We start from the raw sequence: 22516 nt of genomic DNA, 5'->3' as shown, positions 1-22516 counted from the left end.
GGAGAAAGAATGATTGCATATTCCCACACAGAAATATTAATAGTACACTGAATCACATGAGGTGCTCAAATATTGAGAATTTTCATGACACTTTAGAGAAATGGGCTTAAATTCAATATGTGGTTGCTTATTTATTTTTCTTTATCAAGAGATATAGCACAATATCAAAAAGACACCTGTGAAAGGCTTGTCAGTTGAGAATCCTGCAATGAAAGATTCTAAACCTCATTCTAACACAGGAGTAGACTTACCTTGTGGCAAACAGTAACATCCTAGATAACAACCCTCTGGCCAACTGAATGTCACACTCAGGAGAGGGATAAAAAGCCATTTCACCCTGCTACCGCTCTTTCTGCTCCTCCCAGGGTTGCAAAGTCTTCGCAACAACTCCATGTTCAGACAGCCTGAACCGCCCTGAACTTGCTGAGCTTCGTACAAGTGGGAGGGACTCTCATTCCCAATCACCTCTGTAAACTGGCCAATTAAAATTCAATTCCTGCTCTATAAGAAGGAAGAAGAGAAAGTGACCCTTAGTGACTCTTCCTGAGAAGAACCAGCATCTTAGACAATAGCACCCAGCTTAGAAATGCCAGAATTCTATTTTGTGGGCTGGAGGAGGAGGGAAGCACGGAAAATCATCAGCTGATAAAATGCATCAAACTGAAATCAGGAAGCTTCCTGAAATGATTTCTGCTAAACCAGCGCCCTCCTCCACATGCAAAAATGTCACTGTCTGCAAAAGTGTGTGTTAATTGCTGTAAGCTTCCCACAGTTTGGGAGGCTACTGAAGCAGGGTTCTCTGCTAACACCCACCGAGGCTTCCTGAGGCACGCTGTCCTGAGTACACTAAGTCAACAGCACAGGGACAGAACTCATTGCCAAGGGAAGTGAAAGTGCCAGCTGAACTAACCTTGCTGCCCAACTGAGAATGAATTAAGAGTCAAACCTGAGCTTCTATTATCCATTCATCTTGATTTACTTTACAGAGCACATAACATATCACCATGTATGGGTAAAAGCTTAATAATTAGATGAGACAGTTATTATAATAATGGTGGTGACTGGTGGCGGAAGGTAAGGAAGGGATGAGAGGTTACAGAGGAAAGCACTGGCTTGGGAAATCTTGAGTTTTAAGCTAGAACATTTTGTCTACTTTACCACTTCATTGAGCTACCCTACCCTGAGGCTTGACAGATTTTAGGGAGAAGTTTCTGCCAAGATAAATTTGATTACAGGATTACTACTGACAAGTTAGTTATGAGAGAATTCAGGGATCTAAGCAGGAAAGGAAGGATGGGATTGGATCTGGTAGAATATTAAGCCTTGATCCACTAAGAGCTTCTCTCTCTCTCTCTTTAACTTGGTTGTTTGACTAGTCCCTGTATACCTGGGGGGAGGGAGTTTCTTCCTTTTGCTCTTTCCTTTTTCTTATAAATAAGTGAGAAAATCCTTTCTGGCTATTTTCTTTATGAAAAAGGAGCTATATATAACTATGACCCATTGGACTTGGAATTGGCTCATGAGGTGACTCTAGCACTTTTCAATTCTACAATCAGTGTACAGGCTTCTGTGACTTGTCACAAATTAGACTAGCTCAATGCCCACTATTAACCTCCCACCTCAACACTTGTAAGACTACTAAGAAGATGATAAGCACATCATGTCTGCTCTCTCTCAGTGGAAGAACAAGACATCAGCATCTCATCCCTTTCCATATTTCAAAACAGGATTCAGATCTCAGCCAGCTTGAGAGAACTCTCAGTGACCAAAGCTAGAACAATTTGAGCAATAAAATAAATAACAGTACTATTGGATTATAACTCACAGAATAAAATAATATGATGGATTCCATACTGCTATAAATAGTTGAATAAATAAGTGGAGCAGAGAGACAGCTCTTCCTTACAGAAGAATTCCAATTAATAAATGTAGAAGGAATGAAGGAAATAGACTCATCTTTAGAACATTACAGTAATAATTATCACAGGCAGTATCCACCGATGGATGCTAAAATCAGTGAGAAAAAGTTTGAGAAGAAACAGGATATTTACATAGCCTCAAAGTTATCGCCCCCAATATATTTATTAATTACAGAGACAAATAACATTATAGTGGAGAAACCTGGCAGACTTCGCCTTAACCAAGTAATCAAGGTTAACACTACAAGTAATAAAACGTATGAACATCATGTAACCCCTGATAGGACACACAAAGGCCACATCACTTTCATGGTATTCTTGCCAAAAATGCATAAACAATCTAATCAGGAGACAGTATCACACAAACCCAAATAGAAGGCATTCTACAAAATAACTGGCCCATACTCTTCAAAAGTGTCAAGACAAAGACATAAAAGACAAAGCAAGACTGAGGAAATATCACAGATTAGTGGAGACTAAGGAAACACGACAATTAAACACAGCGTAGGATCCTGGAACAGAAAAAGGACATTAGTAGTGGAAAAAATGGTAAAATCTGAATAAAGTCTATAGTTTATGAAGTCTTGTAGTCTGTAGTTAATAGTATTACACCAATGCTAATTTCTTCGTTTCGATATTTGTACTATGGTTATACAAGATGTTAACATTAGGGAAACCTGGGTGACGGGTGTATGGGACATCTCTGTACAATTTTTGCCACATTTTTGGGTCTAAAACTATTTAAAAATAAAAAGTAAAAAACAAAATGGGCAGGATTTAGGATTGGAATATAATTGGATGAGAACCACTCCAATTTCCAAGTTCAGTTCTACATCAGTGACACGTGGGTTGCAGTGAGACCCCAGGGGATAGGAAAGCGTTAGGAAGTGGACTATTGTAGGGGCTTACAATATAGTTGTGGAGACAAGACACATACGTAAAATTCTTAGAGTATAAACAGAGCAAAAATTCCAGCCACAAGGATATGCGCAGGAGTGATGTGTGCAACATCTAGGTCACGCCTTTTTCCAGAGGAAATTGCTTGCCTCTCTGCTCCCTTGCAGTCTCCCTTCACACAGACACAGCACCATTTCCAGGCTTTGACCACGCTGATGAGGGCAACCCCAGCTTGTTTTAAAGACAATCTCCTCATGATATACATTCAGGTTCATTTCTTTCATCCACTTGTTAAAGCCTGTTTTATAAAATATTTTAATTTTTTCAAGCTCAAACCCAGGCCTGTGTGATTTCAGCGCGCAACCTCTGAACCCCACTTAGTCTCTGCTCTCATGGCCCTGGCTAATGGCCTACAATTACCTCCAACTGCCCCACAGCAGAAACTTAGGAGTCACACTCTTTAGTCCTTCTCCTCCATTCTCCCACCCTCATCTGCTATTGATCTGCCTCCTAAATTCTTCTCAAATCTGTCTCATCTCTTGTCCCATCACCACTTGCTTAGCTTAAGTCTTGATCATTTCTAAATTCTTCTCAAATCTGTCTCATCTCTTGTCCCATCACCACTTGCTTAGTTTAAGTCTTGATCATTTTCCTCCTAGGCTGTTGTAGTAACTTCCTAACTACCATGTTCTGGCCTCGAGTACTTCGGCACTGATGCTACATTAACCTACAGAGCCCAATGGAGTCTTGTTAGATAGAAGGCTCTGGTTCTCTACATTTTGAAGGTCCTAGGAGGCTGAAGAGAATAGTGATGACCTCGGGTTTCTGCTTCTTCAGGCTGTCCCTGGAACAACCTTTTGCCAGCTGGTTCTCTTGCTGTCAGAGCCCTTTGCGAATCTTGCCCTGTCCTCAATAGGTAAACTTCTTTTCAATCTTTTTGTCAAATGAAATCTTACAGAGAACCTTAATGTAGACACATTAAGGTTGTTGTTTTATTATACAAAACATAACTATGTTAATTATATTTGCATATCCATAAGCATGGATAACTGCATAAATCCAAATTTATCATGTTTACTTATTTATAACGCAAGTCAATGTGTCTACGTGAAAGAAGCCCCCACATTGAAATCAGGATAATTAACAACAGTGATAACCAACATTTGTTGAGTGCTTAAGATGTGCTGGGCACCACCTATGCGCATTACATGTATTAGCTCTTTCAATCCTTTCAGCAACCCTATGATTAGTTATTAAACTCATTTTACAGACTGTAAACTCAGAGAACTTAAATAACATGTCTGCAGTTACATAAGTGGCAGAATCAAGATTTGAATTCTATGTAGTCTGATTCCACAGACTCCATCTCACTCACTATATTATACTGTTCTTCATGCTGGCACACAGACTTACATGATGATGATAATAACCACAACACCATCACACCACCGCCTAATATTTATTCCACTTGATATTTATTTAGTTCTCGTTCCCTATGAGCAGGCTCTGTCCTAAGTGCTTTGAATACCTTACCTCATTGAATCCCCACAGTTGTCCTATGAAGCAGGTTCTGTTGTGCTGTTATTGAGGTAATAGAGTGTAGTGGCTATGAGCTTGGTCAAACTGCCTGAATTTAAATCCACCACCCCCTCACTGAATGCCCTTACACTGCTGCAGACTTCACAGGACTGGTGTCAGAATTCGATGAGACGTGCAGAGCCCCAGGACCCCGCCTAGCACAGGGACAGCACAGATAAGTAGCTGCAAATTTTTATTAGGCTAACTTGGCCATCTCAGGACATTCCTCAATTAGAGATGACAAGAGAAGTTTTAAATGAATATCCATTCCAAGATGAATGAATCTTGCTGTACAATTTAACACATTAGTCATTTCCAAAGTGTAAGACGTTGGTATACCGCCTTGAGTGTTTTTAATTATAGTTTTAAAAACAGTTGTGGATGCATTTTTTAAAAGTTATTTGAATCAAATGATTTGAGGAACCACCAGATGATCTCCCAGGAGCTTTAGGGTTCTTCAGGACCTAGTTTGAAAGCTGCCATTAAGACGGTTAGCCTTCTGAGCTCTGAGCTTCCATCTGACCTCCTTGTTCGGCCCCTCCTTACCTCTCACTAGCCTGTATCTTGACCAGCCTTGGCCCCCAATTCCCTCTTCCAGCAGCCGAGTGCCTTTTCTGAGCCACTCATTACAGACCTCTGTGCCCCTTACCTGTACTTCAGCCGAAGCTTAGCTCCTCCCGACCATGCTGCTTTCCTGTGCTGGGGGTCAGAGGTGAGGTGCTCTGGGCCGAAGGAGTCACAGGTGCCAGTATCTGCAGGGCCCGGGTCTGCACACGCATCTCTGGCAAAAACAGGAAAACAGGAAGTTGAGCGTGATGGTGTTCATGGGCAGGGGGCACAAATGAATTTAACAAGAAAAATGTGTGAAAATTAACCTTGGAGATAGAGCAAAGCAGCACAGCTAGGTGCAGACTTCTAACCCTGCACCCACTGAGGTTCTCTGCCTGAATGGCAGTGGATCTGCTACTGAGGGTCTTCATCCTTTCCCATCTATGTGTGTACAAAGCAATAAAGCGTACCTCCCAATCTTAGAATACCAGATTTTCCAACCAAGGGAGAAGATGCATTAACTATTATGAAGGTGAACTCCCCCAATAATTCAGTATCCATTGATAAGTATGTGAAAATTGGACTCACTGAAGCTAACTGTCAGACGAGGTGTTTCCCTGAGACCCAATCCCGCTGCCTCATGTCTCAGTTTCACTGAAAGGAGAGCGATCTCCAAGCAGAGCAGCCCTCGCTCTGTTCAGTGGGTGGCAGCTCAGAAGCACATGCCAACTCTTGAGCCTGAGCTATTTCAGATTGTTCAGATTCCACTGTGCTGGAGGCAAGCCTTTTGTGAGTCCACTGAAATCCACCCTCCCACCCTTGGTCCCAAACACCATCCTATAAATCTTTTCCTCCATATACTCCCAGGGAGTCAGAGAAAAATTTTAAGCCCTGTGTGGCCAACGTGTTCCGCCATGGGAACAGGCATGTCTCTTCTCCGTAGGAGAGTCTCAGATACTGAATTTCCAAATACCCCGACTGAACCCTTAATGCCTCCTCTTGATCAGACTGTCCCCTGCATCAGGCTCTGAAGCAGGTTTACCATCATTCCACTTCACTGGGTACTAGGGGTGTGTTTTCAACGCCTGTCTTCAAAGATCTTTCTAAGCCTCTGAGAGCCGACTGGTGGCCCCCGCACATGTCCTACAAGCAGGACTCTGGAGGAGGCACAAACACATGCTGTTTCTCCTCTTCATAAGCCTTGGCTGAGAGGGCACGGGATTACTGAATGACTACTGATTTCTTTTTATTTCAGGACATGGAAGGAGATGACCAGGGAGTCAACAGGGAGTTTCCATCTTTCATCTTTATTTTAGTTTTCATCTTTACCTTAGTGATATCTAAGCACCAGCACCTCCTTCTGTACTTGACTTTTCTCCCCAAATTTAGGATTCCTGGCTTTTAATATATTCAATATAACCCTAGTCTTGATGTCTGAAGCCCTGGTTGAGGTTCTGTCACTTAACGAACTGAGTGACATCTGAGCCTTGGGCTCCTCATTTGTAAAGTGAAAGTATGAAGCAGCGCGCATGGGGTTAGGAGCCTGGCTCTGGAGTTAGCCTCTCTGAGCTGGAGTCCTGGCTCTACCCACTGGCCAGCTCTGTGACTCTGTCCTCTCTGTGCCTCGGTTCTCTCATCTCGGAAGTGGGTGCAAAAGAACCGCTTTCATAGGTTGTTGGGAAACTTAAATAAATTAACTCAGGTACAGCCCTTAGAATAGAGCCTGGCACATATTCAGCACTCAGCAAATCAGCCACTATTATATACCTATCTTGCAGAGTTGCTATAAAGTTTCTAGATAATGTCTATTAGCTGTCTAGCATATGTCTATACATGGTATATGCTTAATTCGCTAATTATTTTCATTATTGTCTTAAACACTACCTTCATTTTAGAGCACCTTTCAGGTAAGATGTTATGTAAACTAGACACAACTAAAAAGACCTCATTTATACTGGAAATAATAGCAAGAAGAGCCTTGGCCAGAGAGTTAACACATGAAAGCCTCTTGCAGAATTTATCATGTGGTTTCCAATTAGGATTTCTCCTACAGCCCTCAGAGGCACCAACCCTCATGGCCATCTGGCTTAAGCTGAGGCAAAAAGCATATTCAAATATCTCATCATCAAATACACGAACGTGAACAGCACACCCAAGACCCCCCATTGGTACAGGCCATTCTGATAGCAAGCTGTCCTTTCCAGCTCTCCTCCAGAGCCTAATGTTGTGTGCTGCGGGAAAACAATAAGGCCAGGTCTGAGCTTTCACAAAACCTCTGTGGCATTTAATAACTTCCTCATTTTTTGCTTAAACCACCACTGTTGGCTCTGTCTTTTCTGCACAATGGCTGAGCCCTTGTCTCTTTCCTTTCCCACTCCCCCTTCCTGGGAGGCTCCGAGGGACGGAAGGTCCAGGGGTGCCGGCTGTCACACTGAAGGGCTGGCAGGAAGAACAGGCAAATGGGAAAGAGATGGGTACAAGAGGAACACGAGATCGTCTCATCTTAAGGATTTCTAATGCGTGATTCTTTTCAACTCTAGGAAAGCAGAGATCAGCACCCCAGCACTGCCCTCCATGGTCACATGTTGTCTTGCCACCTGCCACCTCCAGGGGACCAGCTGAGGTTAGCAACTGGGCCTGAGGGTTCGTGAAACCCGTAAAACACACATTGCTTGTTGCTGACTGCAACCCCCAGGCTAAGTCACGGCAGAGCCTCCCTGCTAATCCTCACCTCCCCCACCCTGGATGGGCCGGCTCCGGAGGCTCCTGAGCGGGACATCTGGATGCATCACACCAACTAGGAAACAGGCTGGAGAGAGCACAGGAAGATCGCCAGGACCCAGAGTATACCTTTTCTGCCTTAAACTCTTTCTGGAATAACCTGGACAACAAATAAACACTTTTTAATTCATGTGTTCTAACAAAAAGAAATTCCATAGTGAATCTGGGTGGAAAATAGTCCTGGAATGAGTGTTGGGAAGCCCACTGTCCCAGAAACTCCCACTCTGGAATGGTCCCTTTGCCCTTCTCTCTCCCTGCCAGTTATCTTATCTGCACATTGAACTCCGGCTGTCTCTGGAATGCACATTTTTCCACCCACCTGAGGTTACTATGCTACCTGCCTGACAAGAGACTGGAATCGACCAAGTCTGCAATGTGCTTTGATCTCATCAGGAAATGTTGCCCCAGTGGTGCCACATGACTGGGGCAGATGACACCAAGCCTTTCCTATAAAAGGATATGCATGCTTTCCCACCTGTCAGGAGTTATTTTCATAACTTCTCTTTGAAGGTGAGAATTAATGGGCTTTTTTTAAGCCCCATTTTCCAGATGAACAAACTGAGATACAGGGAGGTTGTATATCTTGGCTCAAACCACACAGAGAATCATACTCACTTGGAACTAAAATCAGTGACCCACTCACTACTCTTCCTTTCAGTTTTGCAGCTTCAAAAATTTTCAGTTTGTCACAAATTCTGTAGGCCTGGGACTTACTAACCCAGATTTTGTCAGAATGGGTGGAGAACGGTGATATGGGGCCATTAATTAAACATGCTACCAAATGAGCTTATTTTTACTTAAAAGATACTCAAAGGTACATAATTTTACTTAAAAAAGATACCCAAAGATACATCGTAGAAGCCTTGGAATCAATGAAACAGCTTCAAGTGAAAAATACTGAAATAAACCATCCAGCTCTCCAGCGTTAATGGGGTTACTTCCAGATCTGGAAAGGTACCACCCTCTCCTGGCTTATCCACACTCATCCCTCAGGTTTCATATTGGACATCATTTCCTCTGGGTGCCAGCCGGGGTGAGGTGACCCCCTCCGTGCTAGCAGAGGGGCACACTGACTATAATGTGCATTTCGAAGCGCAATTCACACCTTCTGGGACCACCCGTTTGCTGCCCCTCTCCTCTTCCACTACATGCTCAGCAAAGGCGAGCAGGCCAGCCCGCTGCAGGACACAGAGAGTTGCTCAATAAAAATTTGTTGAGTGAAGTAACTGCCAAATGTTCAATAGATCTGTAACTTTTCTTCCCTCCTATCTCCCTTTAATTCACATACTAACTTGCTGGCAAAACTAATGAAATGTTTTTGAGGGCTATTTTTATTATATTGTTTCTTGCTATTCTCCAGTCTCAGTATCACAAACTAGGAGTGATAAAACAGGAATCAAAGCTTACTTGAGGAGGGTTAGCAGGGGCTAAAGAAAATTATTGTGATCCAAAATCCCAGTACCATCTTTCTTCCCCAAATAGTTAACAAGAAATCAAGGCCAACCGCCTACATATTTCTACTTCCTATGATGAGTACATTCATATTTTCTCCCCTCATCCAATATGCATAACTCCTGAATATATACTGACTGCTTTACTATTTGGTATTTTAATAGAGTCATTAACTGCTTTCTGAACTGTTTCGGCCAATAGCAGACGAAAAAGTTCTGGATCATTCCGTTCCTGTGGCTCTCTTAAACACCATGAAAACTGGGGAAGGACTGGGGACTGGAGGGAAAGACATAAGGAGCTGGGCCAGGCCTATTAAAATGGTGTCTCCAGACCCCTGTAGTTTCTGGTTTCTATTGAGTTTAAATAGTTATATTTTGTCCCTTGGGGGGCCCGGGGGTGGTGGTAGAAGGAATCCTATCTCCTTGGCATGGACCGTTACAACCTTAGGGAAGTGCCTACCGGCCCACGGCTGGCTTTTCTTCAGTTTTGTGTTTTTAAACCACTTCACACACAGGACCTAGCAGTGAGTGGCTCATGGTAGGCAGACAATACAGATTTATAGAATGACTCATAGGAAATTGTAAAGAGAATAATTGTATAACGCACCCAAAATGGAGCTCTATGCCCTTAAACTCTTAAAGGCATTAAATTATTTTCAGTACACGTTTTGGGGAAGGTGGGGATCTCTTTTCTTTTAGTCACTTTCTATTTAGGTCATGAGTCAATTTCTTCATGGAAACAGCATTCGGTCCTAACTTTTGGTCCCTGTCATTCGCAGCTGGCTTTCATGGAGTAGAGAGGACCAGTGCTGGGGGACCATGGCCTAGCCCTTCGACAAACAGTTGGCACAGCTCAGTGCAGTTTTGCTGCCTTATGTTTTGAAGCAGCCAGAATGCTTTTTGAGATTAAGCAGATGGAAGTGCATTTACACAGGGCTAAGTTGTCCTCAGAGCCCTTTGCAGAAATTCCTCTGGATTTATGCTGGGTGCATGTGTGCACTCGTTTTCATAATTTGCCTTATGAAAAACCCTGTTCTTGGTTTCCTGTGTTTCTTTTTTTTTTTTTTGTCCTGCTCTGTGTCCTTCATGCATGACGCTGGCCTTATTATCATCTCCTGATCCTGTTAGCAGGTCTCTAGTGTCATTGCCATAGGCTCCCCAGCAAGTTTCCCTCCAGTCTCCTGGAGGCGGAGAAGGCCTGAATTCTTGGCTTCTTCAGTGTCTGGAGGAAGACTTTTAAGAACCACCCTTGGGTACAGACTTCTGTTTTTGTTTTGTTTTTTTGTGAGGAAGATCAGCCCTGAGCTAACATCTGCCAGTCCTCCTCTTTTTGCTGAGGAAGACTGGCCCTGAGCTAACATCCGTGCCGATCTTCCTCCACTTTATAGGGGACGCCGTCACAGCATGGCTTGACAAGTGGTGTGTCGGTGTGCGCCTGGGATCCGAACCCAGGCCGCCAGCAGCTGAGTGTGCGCACTTAACCGCTACGCCACCGGGCTGGCCCCCAGACTTCTGTTCTTAGCTCAGCGTTGCTGTTCTTCATTTTCTGATGGCTGAACACCAATCAAGGGTTTCACAGACATTCTCAATGGATCGCCCTTTCTTTAAAGGCCCCTTGTTCCTGTTCCTGACCTTTTGGTAGCTATACATTTAGACTTAACCTTCCAGGTCACTGTCCCTTCATTACTCTCCTTTTTTGCTTTTTTAATCATTACTTACTATCTAGGAAGCTCACTCTGCATTCCTTCAGGCCCGTATCCTATCTGCTTTCCATCACAGGCATGCCACTTACTCAGACTTAAAGACCTCTCTGCCTCGCAGCTCACCCACCCTGGTCTGGCAGCTTGGTTATTACAGGAGGGCCACACGTAACCCTTCAGCTGCTTGTAGATGTGATTTGTATGTCTCAGCTCTGTGTCCATTTGTACCTCCTGCTCTTGCTGCTGCTTTTTCTCATTTGATTCCCCTGAAACCATCCAAATGGATCCATATGTACAATTTATACCACTGGCATTTAGCATATTTCTGATTCTTTCTGAAACCATATGCTCAACTATCTCCAGATCTTAGCCAACGACCTCTATGTCAACCTTGTACAAAGACTGGAAAAGGGTAGGTAGGGGAAAAAGCCAAATGACTAGCCAAATCTTTTAACCTACCTAACAAATATTTAATCTGCTACAGATTTACTTTCGACTTCAATTCCTGCACCCACTGAGCCCTGTGACATAGCCAGCCCAAGGCAAGTGCATGAGAAAATCAAGGGCCCTCATGCAGGGCTTACGGTTAAACTGATGATGTATCTTCAGCACTGGAGCACATGGCCCTAGCTACAAACACTCAGAGCCTGACCTTAAATCAACTCTGATAAGTGGCAGGCTGCATAATGTGAATGGACAACGTGGATTCTGGAGCCTCCTGCTTGGATTCCTATTTGGGCTCCATCATCTCATAGGTGTTTGACCTTGGGCAGGTCATGGAACCTCTTGTGCCTCAGTCTCCTCCTCCATAAAATAAGGATGATAATAATAGCACTGCATCAAAGGGTAGTTGTGGGGCTTGAATGGATTAACACGTGTAAGGCACTTAGAATAGTGCCTGGCAATGAATGTTAACTTGTTACCAATAGAACGGAAGCTTACATTTATTGGGCACATGGTAATGCCAGATACTGTGCTTTAAAAACAGTTATTCAGTTAATCTTATCATTTGAGACAGTGATGATCCTCATTTTACAGATAAAGAAAGCAAAATGAAATAAGACAAGTAAAAAGAGGTCCAGCCAAAGGCCATGCCCTCTCCACTCCACCTCTCATTAAATGTCTCTGAGGATCACTGGGCTTTGAATACTTTTTTCTTAGGCATCAGCCACATGCCAAGCCATGCGGGCCTGTCATTCCTTCCACATCACCCTTTTGCTACTCATGTGAGACAAAAAGATATGCGTAAAATTAAAAGACCAGCAAGTATAGCAGAATGTTACTACTGGGGGATAAGATTATGGGTGATATTTTTCTTCTCTTTTTCTATATCTTGCAAATTATTTACAATTAATATTTATTATTCTAATTACCAGAAAAAGTAAATTAGCCTTATTTCTTTTTCCTAACTCTAATGAGTCTGAGAGTCTAATTTCTCCATATTTTTAAAGGAAAATCTTTGTGGGGAAATGGAAGTGGATATATCTATCCTGGGGGCAAATTTTGGGCAGTGGAAAGACTTCACACTGGTGGTGGGTTTACTTTGGGAGCTCCAGCAACCAGTGAAAATACTCACCGGAGGAGGAAGCAGGATTTCTGGGAAACCAGTATCAAGAGAGGGAGATGAAAGCTTCCTGAGAAAATTCAGCCTCCACCTTTCTTCCTTCACCCTCTTTCTCTCTCTAGTGCTCCCAAAGAACCTTGCAAATCTCTACAGCGAACCATAATTATTATTTACTTTGATATCATCCATCACAGCTTGAAAGTACCTTCCATACATTATTCCACTTGGCCCTCATAATAATCCTAAAGTGCCAGTAGAACAGATATTATTTATCCCCATTTAACAGATGTAGAGACAGCCTCATAGAGGGACAGTTACTTGCTTGAGTTCAGGACTTGTAAGCTACACAACTGACACATGAAGCCATGGTCCTTAACTCTAAGTTTTTTACTCTCTCTTATTTCATATTGCCTTCAGATTCTACAATCCTAAAAGTCCATTGACACAGGTGACAAACATTTAATACCAAACCTTCTTTAAAGGGAAAACTTCTTCAGAAGAAAGTGGAAAGTTATTGAAATTCAGATGGGAACCTCTGTGTCCCTAGCCCAAATGTCCCTAGATCTAGAGAAAAGCTGAGGTTAGATTCTGAAGGGCTCCCACCCTTACCCCTGCCACCCAGACTGCATTCCTGCTCCTGACTTGGAACTTCCTAACACTGGTCACAGTGCCAAAATGATACAGGACATGTTTCAGCTGAGACTCACAGCTCACTTCTATACCCAGCCCAATCATCCATTCCCTCAATCAACAACTGCTAAGAGTCAACCATGGACCACACAATGGATTAGGCACTGGGACTGCAATGGTGGCAAAATAGACATGATCCCTCCCTCTGTGGAATTACAAATTAACGGGGAAGACAGGCAAAATGATTATACAAATATATAATTACAAACAATGATAAGTGCCAGGGGGATAGAGTATACAAGACCACAAGAGCAGTCCACACTCGGCACACCTCCTTCTCCCTTCCATTTACTCTCTTACATTGTCTGTATATATGCTTGTTTCCCTCCATTCATACACCTCAAGGAGGGCAGGTATCAAAGCAGCAGTCCCAGAAGTAATTACCTTATGGAGTGCTCTGAGGCAGGCCATGTGCTAAATTATTACCTGCACAGCTTACTGTAATCTTCACAACCAATCCTGAAAGCAGGTACTTTTACTATTACATCCCTACTTTACAGATGAGAAAAGTGAAACTCAAGAGAAGCAGAGGAAACTGCTCAAGCTCTACTGGAACAAGAATGTGAATCCAGATCTGGCTGATGACAAAGCCTATGCTCCTAACCACTACGCAACAGTCTTAATCTTAACAAATTTTTCTTTCCTTCTTTGGCCAAGCATGGTGCTCCTCGAAGAGATGATGCCCAATAAATATCTGCTTAATAAAAATATGCTGAGTGGACACTAGGCCAGCTTCCTGGTAGGCTCCCTGCAGTTGTCTACCCTATCTCGTCTGGATGGGCATCACTGTCTTCCCAGAGTGAAGTTCTCTTGCTGATGCTCTGCCTGGACCACATCAGTGTGTTGTTGGTCTGTTAGGGCAGGTGGGCAGGGGTGCACAGAATATAATGCAACCAGTGCCCAGACCCTCAGCTGAGACAGCAAAGGGCACACAAAACAATCTTGACATCCTGCGTTATGGGACCCTTATGGAAGGGTAAGGTTGGGGCCAAAGAGAGAGCGTCCCAGTCCCAATTCCTGTGACATACCTCTCCCAAGCCGCACTGCATGGTGTGGTACCAGCAGTGACCTCTAGGAAAGCATATTGGAAAGGATCTACTTGGGGGGGGGGGCCAGCAAGAGCGAGCAGCAACGTGGTGGAGGTAACACAGGAAGATATATTTGGTTATACTTCCTCCCCTATTCCCACAAAACATTAGGAAAAAGGCATTTGGATGGTTAAATAGACACCAAAAGTGTCCATATATGCATGCACTATTATAGAGGGCAAGTGTACTGGACCAGCAGCCAGGAGACCAGCACCAGGTTGGTGCAGAGAAGCTTTAGGATTCCTCTTACCTTTAATGGCCTATGAAAAAAGGGCATAAATAACAAATCTTGGGTGAGAAAACATAATTTCTGAGTACCTCCATCCACAAGTGATAAGCACTCTCTACATGCAGGCTCCAAGTTGGAATCTGTGTGGAATAAAAGACAGTTTCTCACCTCTAGTCTCGCTGTAAAGACACACAGAATTTGGAGCCAGATGGACCTGGGTCCCAATCTGGGCTCTGCCAGTCGCTGGCCACTACTATCTCTGAGCCTCAGGACCTCCTCTGTAAAATGCGGACAGAGTTTTATCCAGCTGGTGGCATTGCTATGGGACCCAATGAGCCTGCCATGGCATATGGACAACCACTACAAAACGAGAGTTGATCATCCTTCAGTCAAACTGGTCTGAGAGAGATGAATATGGGAAGTCACCCAAGGGATATAAGGGGATGATGGTATAATGATGGGCTCTTTAATTCCTTAAAAAGGAAAACTGCAAATGTCCAAAGCATTTGGGGAGGGATCTAAGTATTAAACTCCAGAGTGGAGGGTTTTTGCATACAAGAACAGGAAACATGGGGCATTACCTTAGGAAGGAACTAGACAGAGGACAGAGCAACTGGTGTGAAAGAAATGGTTGCTCAAGCATCAACAATGACAGAATTAGCCTATAAGAGTTCTTCTAGATGCCTCCTCTCACTCAAGGGAGTCTCAGGCACTGAGCTGGGATGGCATGTCAGTGAATATATCCTCATGGTTGTTTTAAAAACATAATGAGTTTGGGCCCAGTTTTTTTGAGCCCCTGGAGACCCCCCACTTCAGGCTCTGGGGCGAGAGACCCCTCCCCTCCTGCAGGTGGGAAGAGGTGGAAGGACTCTGGCTCTGGAAGGTCCCTGGGATCACAATGTGATCTATGGAAGCCAGGGTTTCTCTCTCCCATCTACATGCAAATCAGTTGCTCCAGTCCAGTCCTCAACCTGCCTAGAGAAGAGGTGTGGACATAAACAATGTAAATGGAAGGGCCGGCCCGCTGGCATAGCGGTTAAGTGCATGCGCTCCGCCGCTGGCGGCCTGGGTGCACTCTGCTGCTGGTGGCCTGGGTTCGGATCCCGGGCGCACACTGCTTGTCAGGCCATGCTGTGGCGGCATCCCATATAAAGTGGAGGAAGATGGGCACAGATGTTAACCCAGGGCCAGTCTTCCTCAGCAAAAAGAGGAGGATTGGCATGGACGTTAGCTTAGGGCTGACCTTCCTCAAAAAAATAAAAATAAAAAAAATAAAAATGTAAATGGAGATTGTCATTCATTGGGAGAAAATAGGTCCCTTGCTAAATTTGGCATCAGCTGAGGAATCTTAGCAAAAATGAACTCGCCCCCTTGTTTGTGAGGGAGGCCTAATCCTTACTTTGCCCAAGAGGATTATTGGGTCTTAGAAGGAAGCTCACATGCACTTTTTTTTAAGCTCGTGCCAACTGCATTTGTGTCCACAATATCCAAGATTCATTCTGCTTTTTAGAGTAGATAATAGACATTCCATGCTATTTAAATGCCTCCAAATCTCAAACCTAAATGTTTCCAACCTTTGCTATCACCCAAAGTGGGTCTCTGTGTCCTAAGCTTTCCTCAGCTGTTGCTTTATATTCTTTAGAAGCACAGTTTAAACGGAAGACAAGGTACCAAAATGCAGCCAATTCATGGAAAAGTAACTGCCGTTTACAGTATACCTTTTCAGGTGTTTGGCTGAGTTTCCACTTATCTCCATCATTTTTCCTTTCTTTCGGTTACTACAGGGTTAGTGTAATGCAGTCTAGAGTTTTTTTTTTTAATCCTGTATGTCTCTACTCATCCCAACACTATCCTATCCTCTCCAGGGAATTCTGGATCCATTAATTATGTAACACAAAAGTGGGACTGCAAAATCTTTGTCTTGGGGCCAGCCCGGTAGCGTAGTGGTTAAGTTCACACACTCCACTTCAGCAGCCCAGGGTTCACGGGTTCGGATCCCGGGCGTGGACCTACGCACCTCTTATCAAGCCATGCTGTGGCAAGCATCCCACATATAAAGTAGAGGAAGATGGGCACAGATGTTAGCCCAGGGCCAATCTTCCTCAGCAAAAAGAGGAGGATTGGCAACAGATGGTAGCTCAGGGCTAATCTTCCTCACCAAAAAAAAAACACAAAAAACTTTGTCTCTAGTTTAGCATGGCACTCTCAAAAATATCATTTAAAAACATTATAAATCGGCACCTGTGTTGGGCTTTACAAAGTATTTTTACATAAATTTAATCCCCATAACAACCCTATGAAGTGTTCTTCCCCTTTCACAGAAAAGGAAACTGAGGGACAGGTAATTTAAATAAGTTGCTCAAGATCACAAAGAAAGTGGTAAAGCCAGGACCCAACACATTATAGGGCTCCAAAGTGTGCCCTTAACCACCTTCTACAACAGTCGCATCACCTAAGGGCTTAGATATCTGTAGGCTGAAAGAGCCCTAGAAGAGAGAGTTGCAGGGCCGGCCCCGTGGCTTAGTGGTTAAGTGCGCGTGCTGGGCTACTGGCGGCCCGGGATCCGAGCGCGCACCGACGCACCGCTTCTCCGGCCATGCTGAGGCCACGTCCCACATACAGCAACTAGAAGGACGTGCAACTATGACACACAACTATCTACTGGGGCTTCAGGGGGAAAAAAAAGTAGGAGCATTGGCAATAGATGTTAGCTCAGAGCTGGTCTTCCTCAGCAAAAAGAGGAGGATTAGCATGGATGTTAGCTCAGGGCTGACCTTCCTCACACACACACAAAAATAATAAAATAAAAAGAGAGTTGCTGTATGCCAGGAAGAGCATGACAATTCTTCCAGTATTGTCTTCCACAGGAATGATGATTTTTAATGGTTTCCACTGGTAACTACTATCCCTTACCCTTACTACAGGGGACTGTAGTTATAATTCTTGTTTTCACTTGGGGCCAATTAGACAGAGAAGGAATTTAGGCCTCCAAACAGTATCTCAGGAGGCAGCTTCAAGACAAACTCTTAGCTAGTTGTGTTCTCATCCTGAACCTCAAGTCCCCACCCTATCCTCCAGCTTCCAGGGCCTGCCTGGTCTTCCAGGCTGGATGAAACCTGCCTTTGATATCAATTCCTTCAAGATCAGAGCCTGGCCTTGTTAATGTCGACTACCCCATAAACAGATGGTACTGGGTACAAAAGCTGAAGGGAAAGCAGGTTGGGAAGTGAGTGATCATTTTTATTGGACTGGGCAGAGCAGCTCCTTCCCCCTCCACTGGGCACTAATACACAGAAGGAGCCCACATCAGGCAGGAGTTTGGCAGGGTCATGGGGCAGGCAGGCCAGGCCAGCCTAGGACAGGAAATACTCTGTGAGCTATGTATTACCCCTCATCTCCTCTCCCACTATAACCCCAACACACCAAGCCTGGGAAAGGTACAGAATTCACGACAAACAGAAGGTACTGGACTGTGACCCCATGTCACGAATCCAGCGGCGGATCCGTGGCCTCCGCCCCAGCCAGACCTGGCTCAGTAGGGGAGGCAGCCTCCTCTCACCAAGGCATTCCAGCTGCTAGTGGTGAAGAGGTAACCATGGGAACCGACACAAAGGGCTTAAAGTTGAGGGAAAGAGGCTGGAGGCTATGGTGAAGCAGAGAGGGACTTTAAGTGACAATCCTGCAATTCTCCTAACTTTAGCCATGCACATCTATTGTGAGTCAGACTGAAAGACGAGTGGAGCTTGCATACAGCACAGCAGCCTTGAGGAGTCAGGGACAGCCAGAGAGCTAAGATCCTTGTAGGTCTTCCTCCAGATTTCTTCTCTCCCTTCAGAGGGCAGAGCTCTAAGAGATTCATCTGCCAGTAATTCTGCCCTGAGATAATGTGGCTCACCTGGGTGGACAGAACTGGTACACAGTGACATTCCTTCAGATACGGGGCTGCAAGGCACACTCTGCCAAGGGGCTCCTCCCACACCCCCTGGCTCCAGCCCACTGCCTCCAGCAGCGCCTCCTCTGCACGCTGGGGGGCTTCTGTAAACAGACCTGGCACCACCTGGGTGGTTGAGGAAATGGTGCTGAGATTTGGGCTGTCTCTCATTTGCACTGCAAATGAGAGGCTTGGATGTCAAGAACATTAATACAGAGCATCTTGCACAAAAAACCAGGACTTTGGGGGTGGGAGTGGGGGTGGTATTAAGTGAAAAGGCTCATATCTAAATAGGAAATCATGTCCGTATATTTATTTAACTACATTTTTCTCCTGGGCATCTACACATTATTTTAATAAATTGGCCAAGGTGACTTCGTATGTCTTCATTAAATCAACAGGGTTCTCAACCTACCACCTGGGATTTATTTTGACTTAAAGTACCATCTCAGAGTTCTCCAGAACCTGGGAGGTGAGGAAATGCCAGTGGAAATGGGAAATAGGAACTATCTTGGGTCAATAGTTGACTTTTCCTCTTACTCTGACAGGGCTCTGGAGCACATTTCCCACCTTGCCTTCCTTGTGGAGACCAAGACAATACTGCATCTATGTGAACCCTACATGGGCTTCACAAAGTCTGGGCCAAATCCTAACAGGCCTGGTTCTCCACATTTTTTGTTCACAAATCGACTTCTTAATTGGAGTCACTGGGGTAGGGGGTGAAGGACAATTCAGAGAGGCCCAACGACAGGAGGACTTTTGAGGGCTGGGGAAAGAATCTGACAAGTTCATTAGCGCCTCTCCTGCAACCTGCCCCCCACCCCGCCCTTGCATGCAGCCCATACCGGGGGCACTGGTGCCACTTATGGTGTTACTTTCTCCCTGCAATAATTAAATCTTAAAAATAATTTTACCTAAAAGTAACTGAAATCTATTGCGAACCTCGTCAGTTGCGAGGCAGGATCTTGAGGGGTTCTAACCCTGGCAACCTCCATGCCCTCAGCTGGCTATTTAATCTCCTTTGTGTTTTGTTTCCTCGCCTTTAAAAGAGAATAACAGTGCCTACCTCATAGGAGTGTAAGGAAGGCACAAGGAGTTTCAGACAGGGCTTGACTCTTAGCAAGTACTCAATAAATAGTAGAAACTAACACCCACCAGGTGCCAGCCTATTTATTTTTACATATATTTTGTCATTTAATCCTTATAACAGCCTTAATCTGGTAAGTATTAATACCTCTTTCAAGGTATCATTACCACCATCTTGCAGATGAGGAAACTCAGGCTTAAGGAACTTAAGAACTTGCCCTAAATTCTTAGTAGGAAGCAGAGCTCAAATCCACACCTAGGTCATTCTGTCTCCAGTCTAAGACCTTTCCCTACACTAAACTGCCTTCTTTATAGAAGACCACATTGTTGTCATTGTTGTTATTTTTAGCAAGGAATAACAAGAGAGAACCTCAGCAAGAAACTCTGATGTTTAAGAAAATAGCACTAACGAAAGAGAAACAGGATTTTAAGCCTCCCACTGTAAGCAGGAGGCTTTAAAACCAAAACAAAATAAAAAACCAAGACTAGCCTAAAACGGAGCCCTCTGCTCTAAAAAAATTCCAAGAGAAATGGATACACATTCACACTCACAGTCAGGGCGCCTAGGAACCCTTGAGTGTAAAATGTCTTACTATTCATCATTGAATTCCCAGAGACTAATATGGTTTTGGTAAATGTTTGATAAATGTTTGCTGAATGAATTAAACCAACTCAACAACAAAATGCCTCTGCTGGAGTTGGCAAAGTATACAATGTCTAAACCAAGCACTTTGTTGAACTTAAATAATTTATGCTTAATAGATTAAGTAAACTATTATCATATTTACCACTCTGTCCAAGGTATTTTACTGAAAATTCAAGTTATATAATTTGTCCCCTTAAAAAAAGCACAATATTAATTTGATAGAGATTAAGAGGTTTTTTTCCACCTACGTCTTTGGAAAGAGGATGTAAAACGTAAACCTTTCACGTGGATTCCCAGAGGATGCTGTGAGCCTAGTCTGGAAGTTCAGTTTAACTAATATCATTAAATCAGTCTTCAAAAAAAGAGGCGTTTGCTTAGTAGGTACTTCCTCTCTCTGGGATTTATCTCTGTCGGCAAAGCAAAGCCCCAGGGGTATTTTGATCAGATGGGCAAGAACTTTAAATTTAATTCCCTACATTCTCAAAAAGGGACCCATTAGAATGAAGATACATACAATGCTAAGGATATCAGTTAATATGTTACAAGATCCTTGATAACCTTAAATAAATGAAATGACTCACAGAAATTGCAAATAATTTTATCAACACCAAAAGCACATATTTATCACAGTGCACGGAATGATTAGCTGACATTTATTGAGTTCTTACTAAGCTAAATACTTTCATTATCTAACTCAATCCTCAAAACAACCCTACGAAAGAGATGTTTTATTATTGTCCAATGTTTTGAGGCTCAGAGGCATTTAATAACTTGCCCAAGGTAAAACATACCTAGAGGCAGAGATGGGATATGTACCTTTGTCTCTCTCTAGAACCTAAATTCTTATTCTTCTAATTGAACTAATGCTTTGCATACAATAAAATGCATAAGTCTTAAGTGTTCAGTTTGATAGTTTGATAATTGTGTATACCCATGTAACCATCACTCAAAATGAGACATAGAACATTTCCATTGCTCCAGAAAATCTCTCCTTACATCCTTCCAGTCAATTCCCCAGAGGCAACCACTAACTTCTGTTGTCACAGATCAGTTTAGCCTATTCTAGCACTTCATAAGTAGAATTGTTTATGTATTCTTTTGTGTCTGTCTTCTTTCAGTTTAATATAATCATTCTGAGATTCATCCAGGTGGTTGTGCATGTTACTGAGTTTGTTCCTTTTGATTGCTGAGTAATATTCCATTGTATGGACGTACCACAGTTTGTCCGTTTTCCTGTCAATGGACACAGGGTTGTTTCCAGTTGTTGGCAATTATGAATAAGGTTGCTATGAACATTCTGTATAAGTCTTTCTGTGGACATTTGTTTTCATCTATCTTGGATAAATAGCTAGGCATAGAAATGTTGGGTCATGGGGTGGTGTATGTTTAACTTACAACAAACCTAAATTCTTAACCCCTGTACTCTACTCCCTCTGAATGGCACTAGCGTATTAACATGTTTGATTTCTCCTCCTATATGACAAGCTTCCTGAGGGCAAAGAACCCATCTCCCAGTTCCTGGGCTGCCTCCCACATAGTAAATGTTTGCTGGACAAATGAATGACCATTGTTCATACACCTAGTCCTTCACTGGGCGTTACTATAGCATAAGAAAACATGCTTGGCATGCATGGAGAAATATGACAAGCTGAAGGGTGTGAGGTGGAGGCACTGCTCATTCAAGCAAAGTGAAAAACTGCCCAGCCAGGAGACTCCTCGCTTGCCCTTTTTTTTTTTTTTTTTGGACATAACCTTTCCTAGAAAGTGAATCCCTCTCAGTGACCCTGCAGGGAGAAAGAGGGGGGGGCTGCTCCTGATCAAGTAACACTATGGAAAGGGAGGAAGGTGTCACTGCAATTGAGGTCACACAGTGGTTAGAATTACAGGATACTTCTGTCAAACAGGAGGGCAGAGGAAGCAGCAACCCATGAAATCCTGACCTTCTGAAAGAAACCAGCACAGCGGCAGCACTGCTGGAGCCCAGAGGAACAGCCGCCAACAGAAGTTACAGGAATCCCTGGTTTGGGTAAAAGTGCTACAAAGTTTCTACATTGAAAATGGAAAGTCAAGAAGACATTTGGGGGAGAAAGGAAAAAGTTGATGTAAAAATGTAACCAGATTTAACATACAAGACAGGATACTGAAAAGAATTTCCGGTCCAAAGTAGAGAAAGCTCTCAGGCACACCATCCTTAGCTCAGAGGTTTATGACATACACACAGCCCTTCCCGCCTTTGAGGCTGAACTTTTAATTCCCACGAATCAATTCATTCATTTACTTTAAGTCACAGAACTTACACTGTATTCAACCTATAACTCCGTAAAAAGTAATTAAATCATTGTTGGTTTTCTATCTATAAATAGAAAAGGACTGGTGAGTCCTAGTGATAATTTTAAATCTTTCTTAG

General features: G+C 43.6%; 1 protein-coding gene across 6 annotated transcripts in view; it reads right to left on the bottom strand.

The window, feature by feature from the left end:
- SHROOM3 (shroom family member 3) overlaps positions 1-22516 on the bottom strand; it is a 316032-nt gene that overhangs the window by 54189 nt on the left and 239327 nt on the right. For 3 of the 6 annotated variants that reach the window (XM_058547303.1, XM_058547305.1, XM_058547304.1), the window contains exons 3-4: positions 7675-7824; positions 5044-5175 (exon numbers count right to left, since the gene is read on the bottom strand). In XM_058547303.1, coding sequence (XP_058403286.1) covers positions 5044-5175; positions 7675-7824 — 282 coding nt within the window. The remainder of the gene's footprint in view (positions 1-5043; positions 5176-7674; positions 7825-22516) is intronic. The other 3 variants (XM_058547307.1, XM_058547308.1, XM_058547306.1) reach the window with 2 other exon arrangements.

The sequence above is a fragment of the Diceros bicornis genome, chromosome 8 (genome assembly GCF_020826845.1).
Source record: "Diceros bicornis minor isolate mBicDic1 chromosome 8, mDicBic1.mat.cur, whole genome shotgun sequence".
Lineage (NCBI taxonomy): Eukaryota > Metazoa > Chordata > Mammalia > Perissodactyla > Rhinocerotidae > Diceros > Diceros bicornis.
The sequence above is the reverse complement of the archived record's forward strand: the minus strand, read 5'-3'. Positions and strand labels throughout refer to the sequence as shown.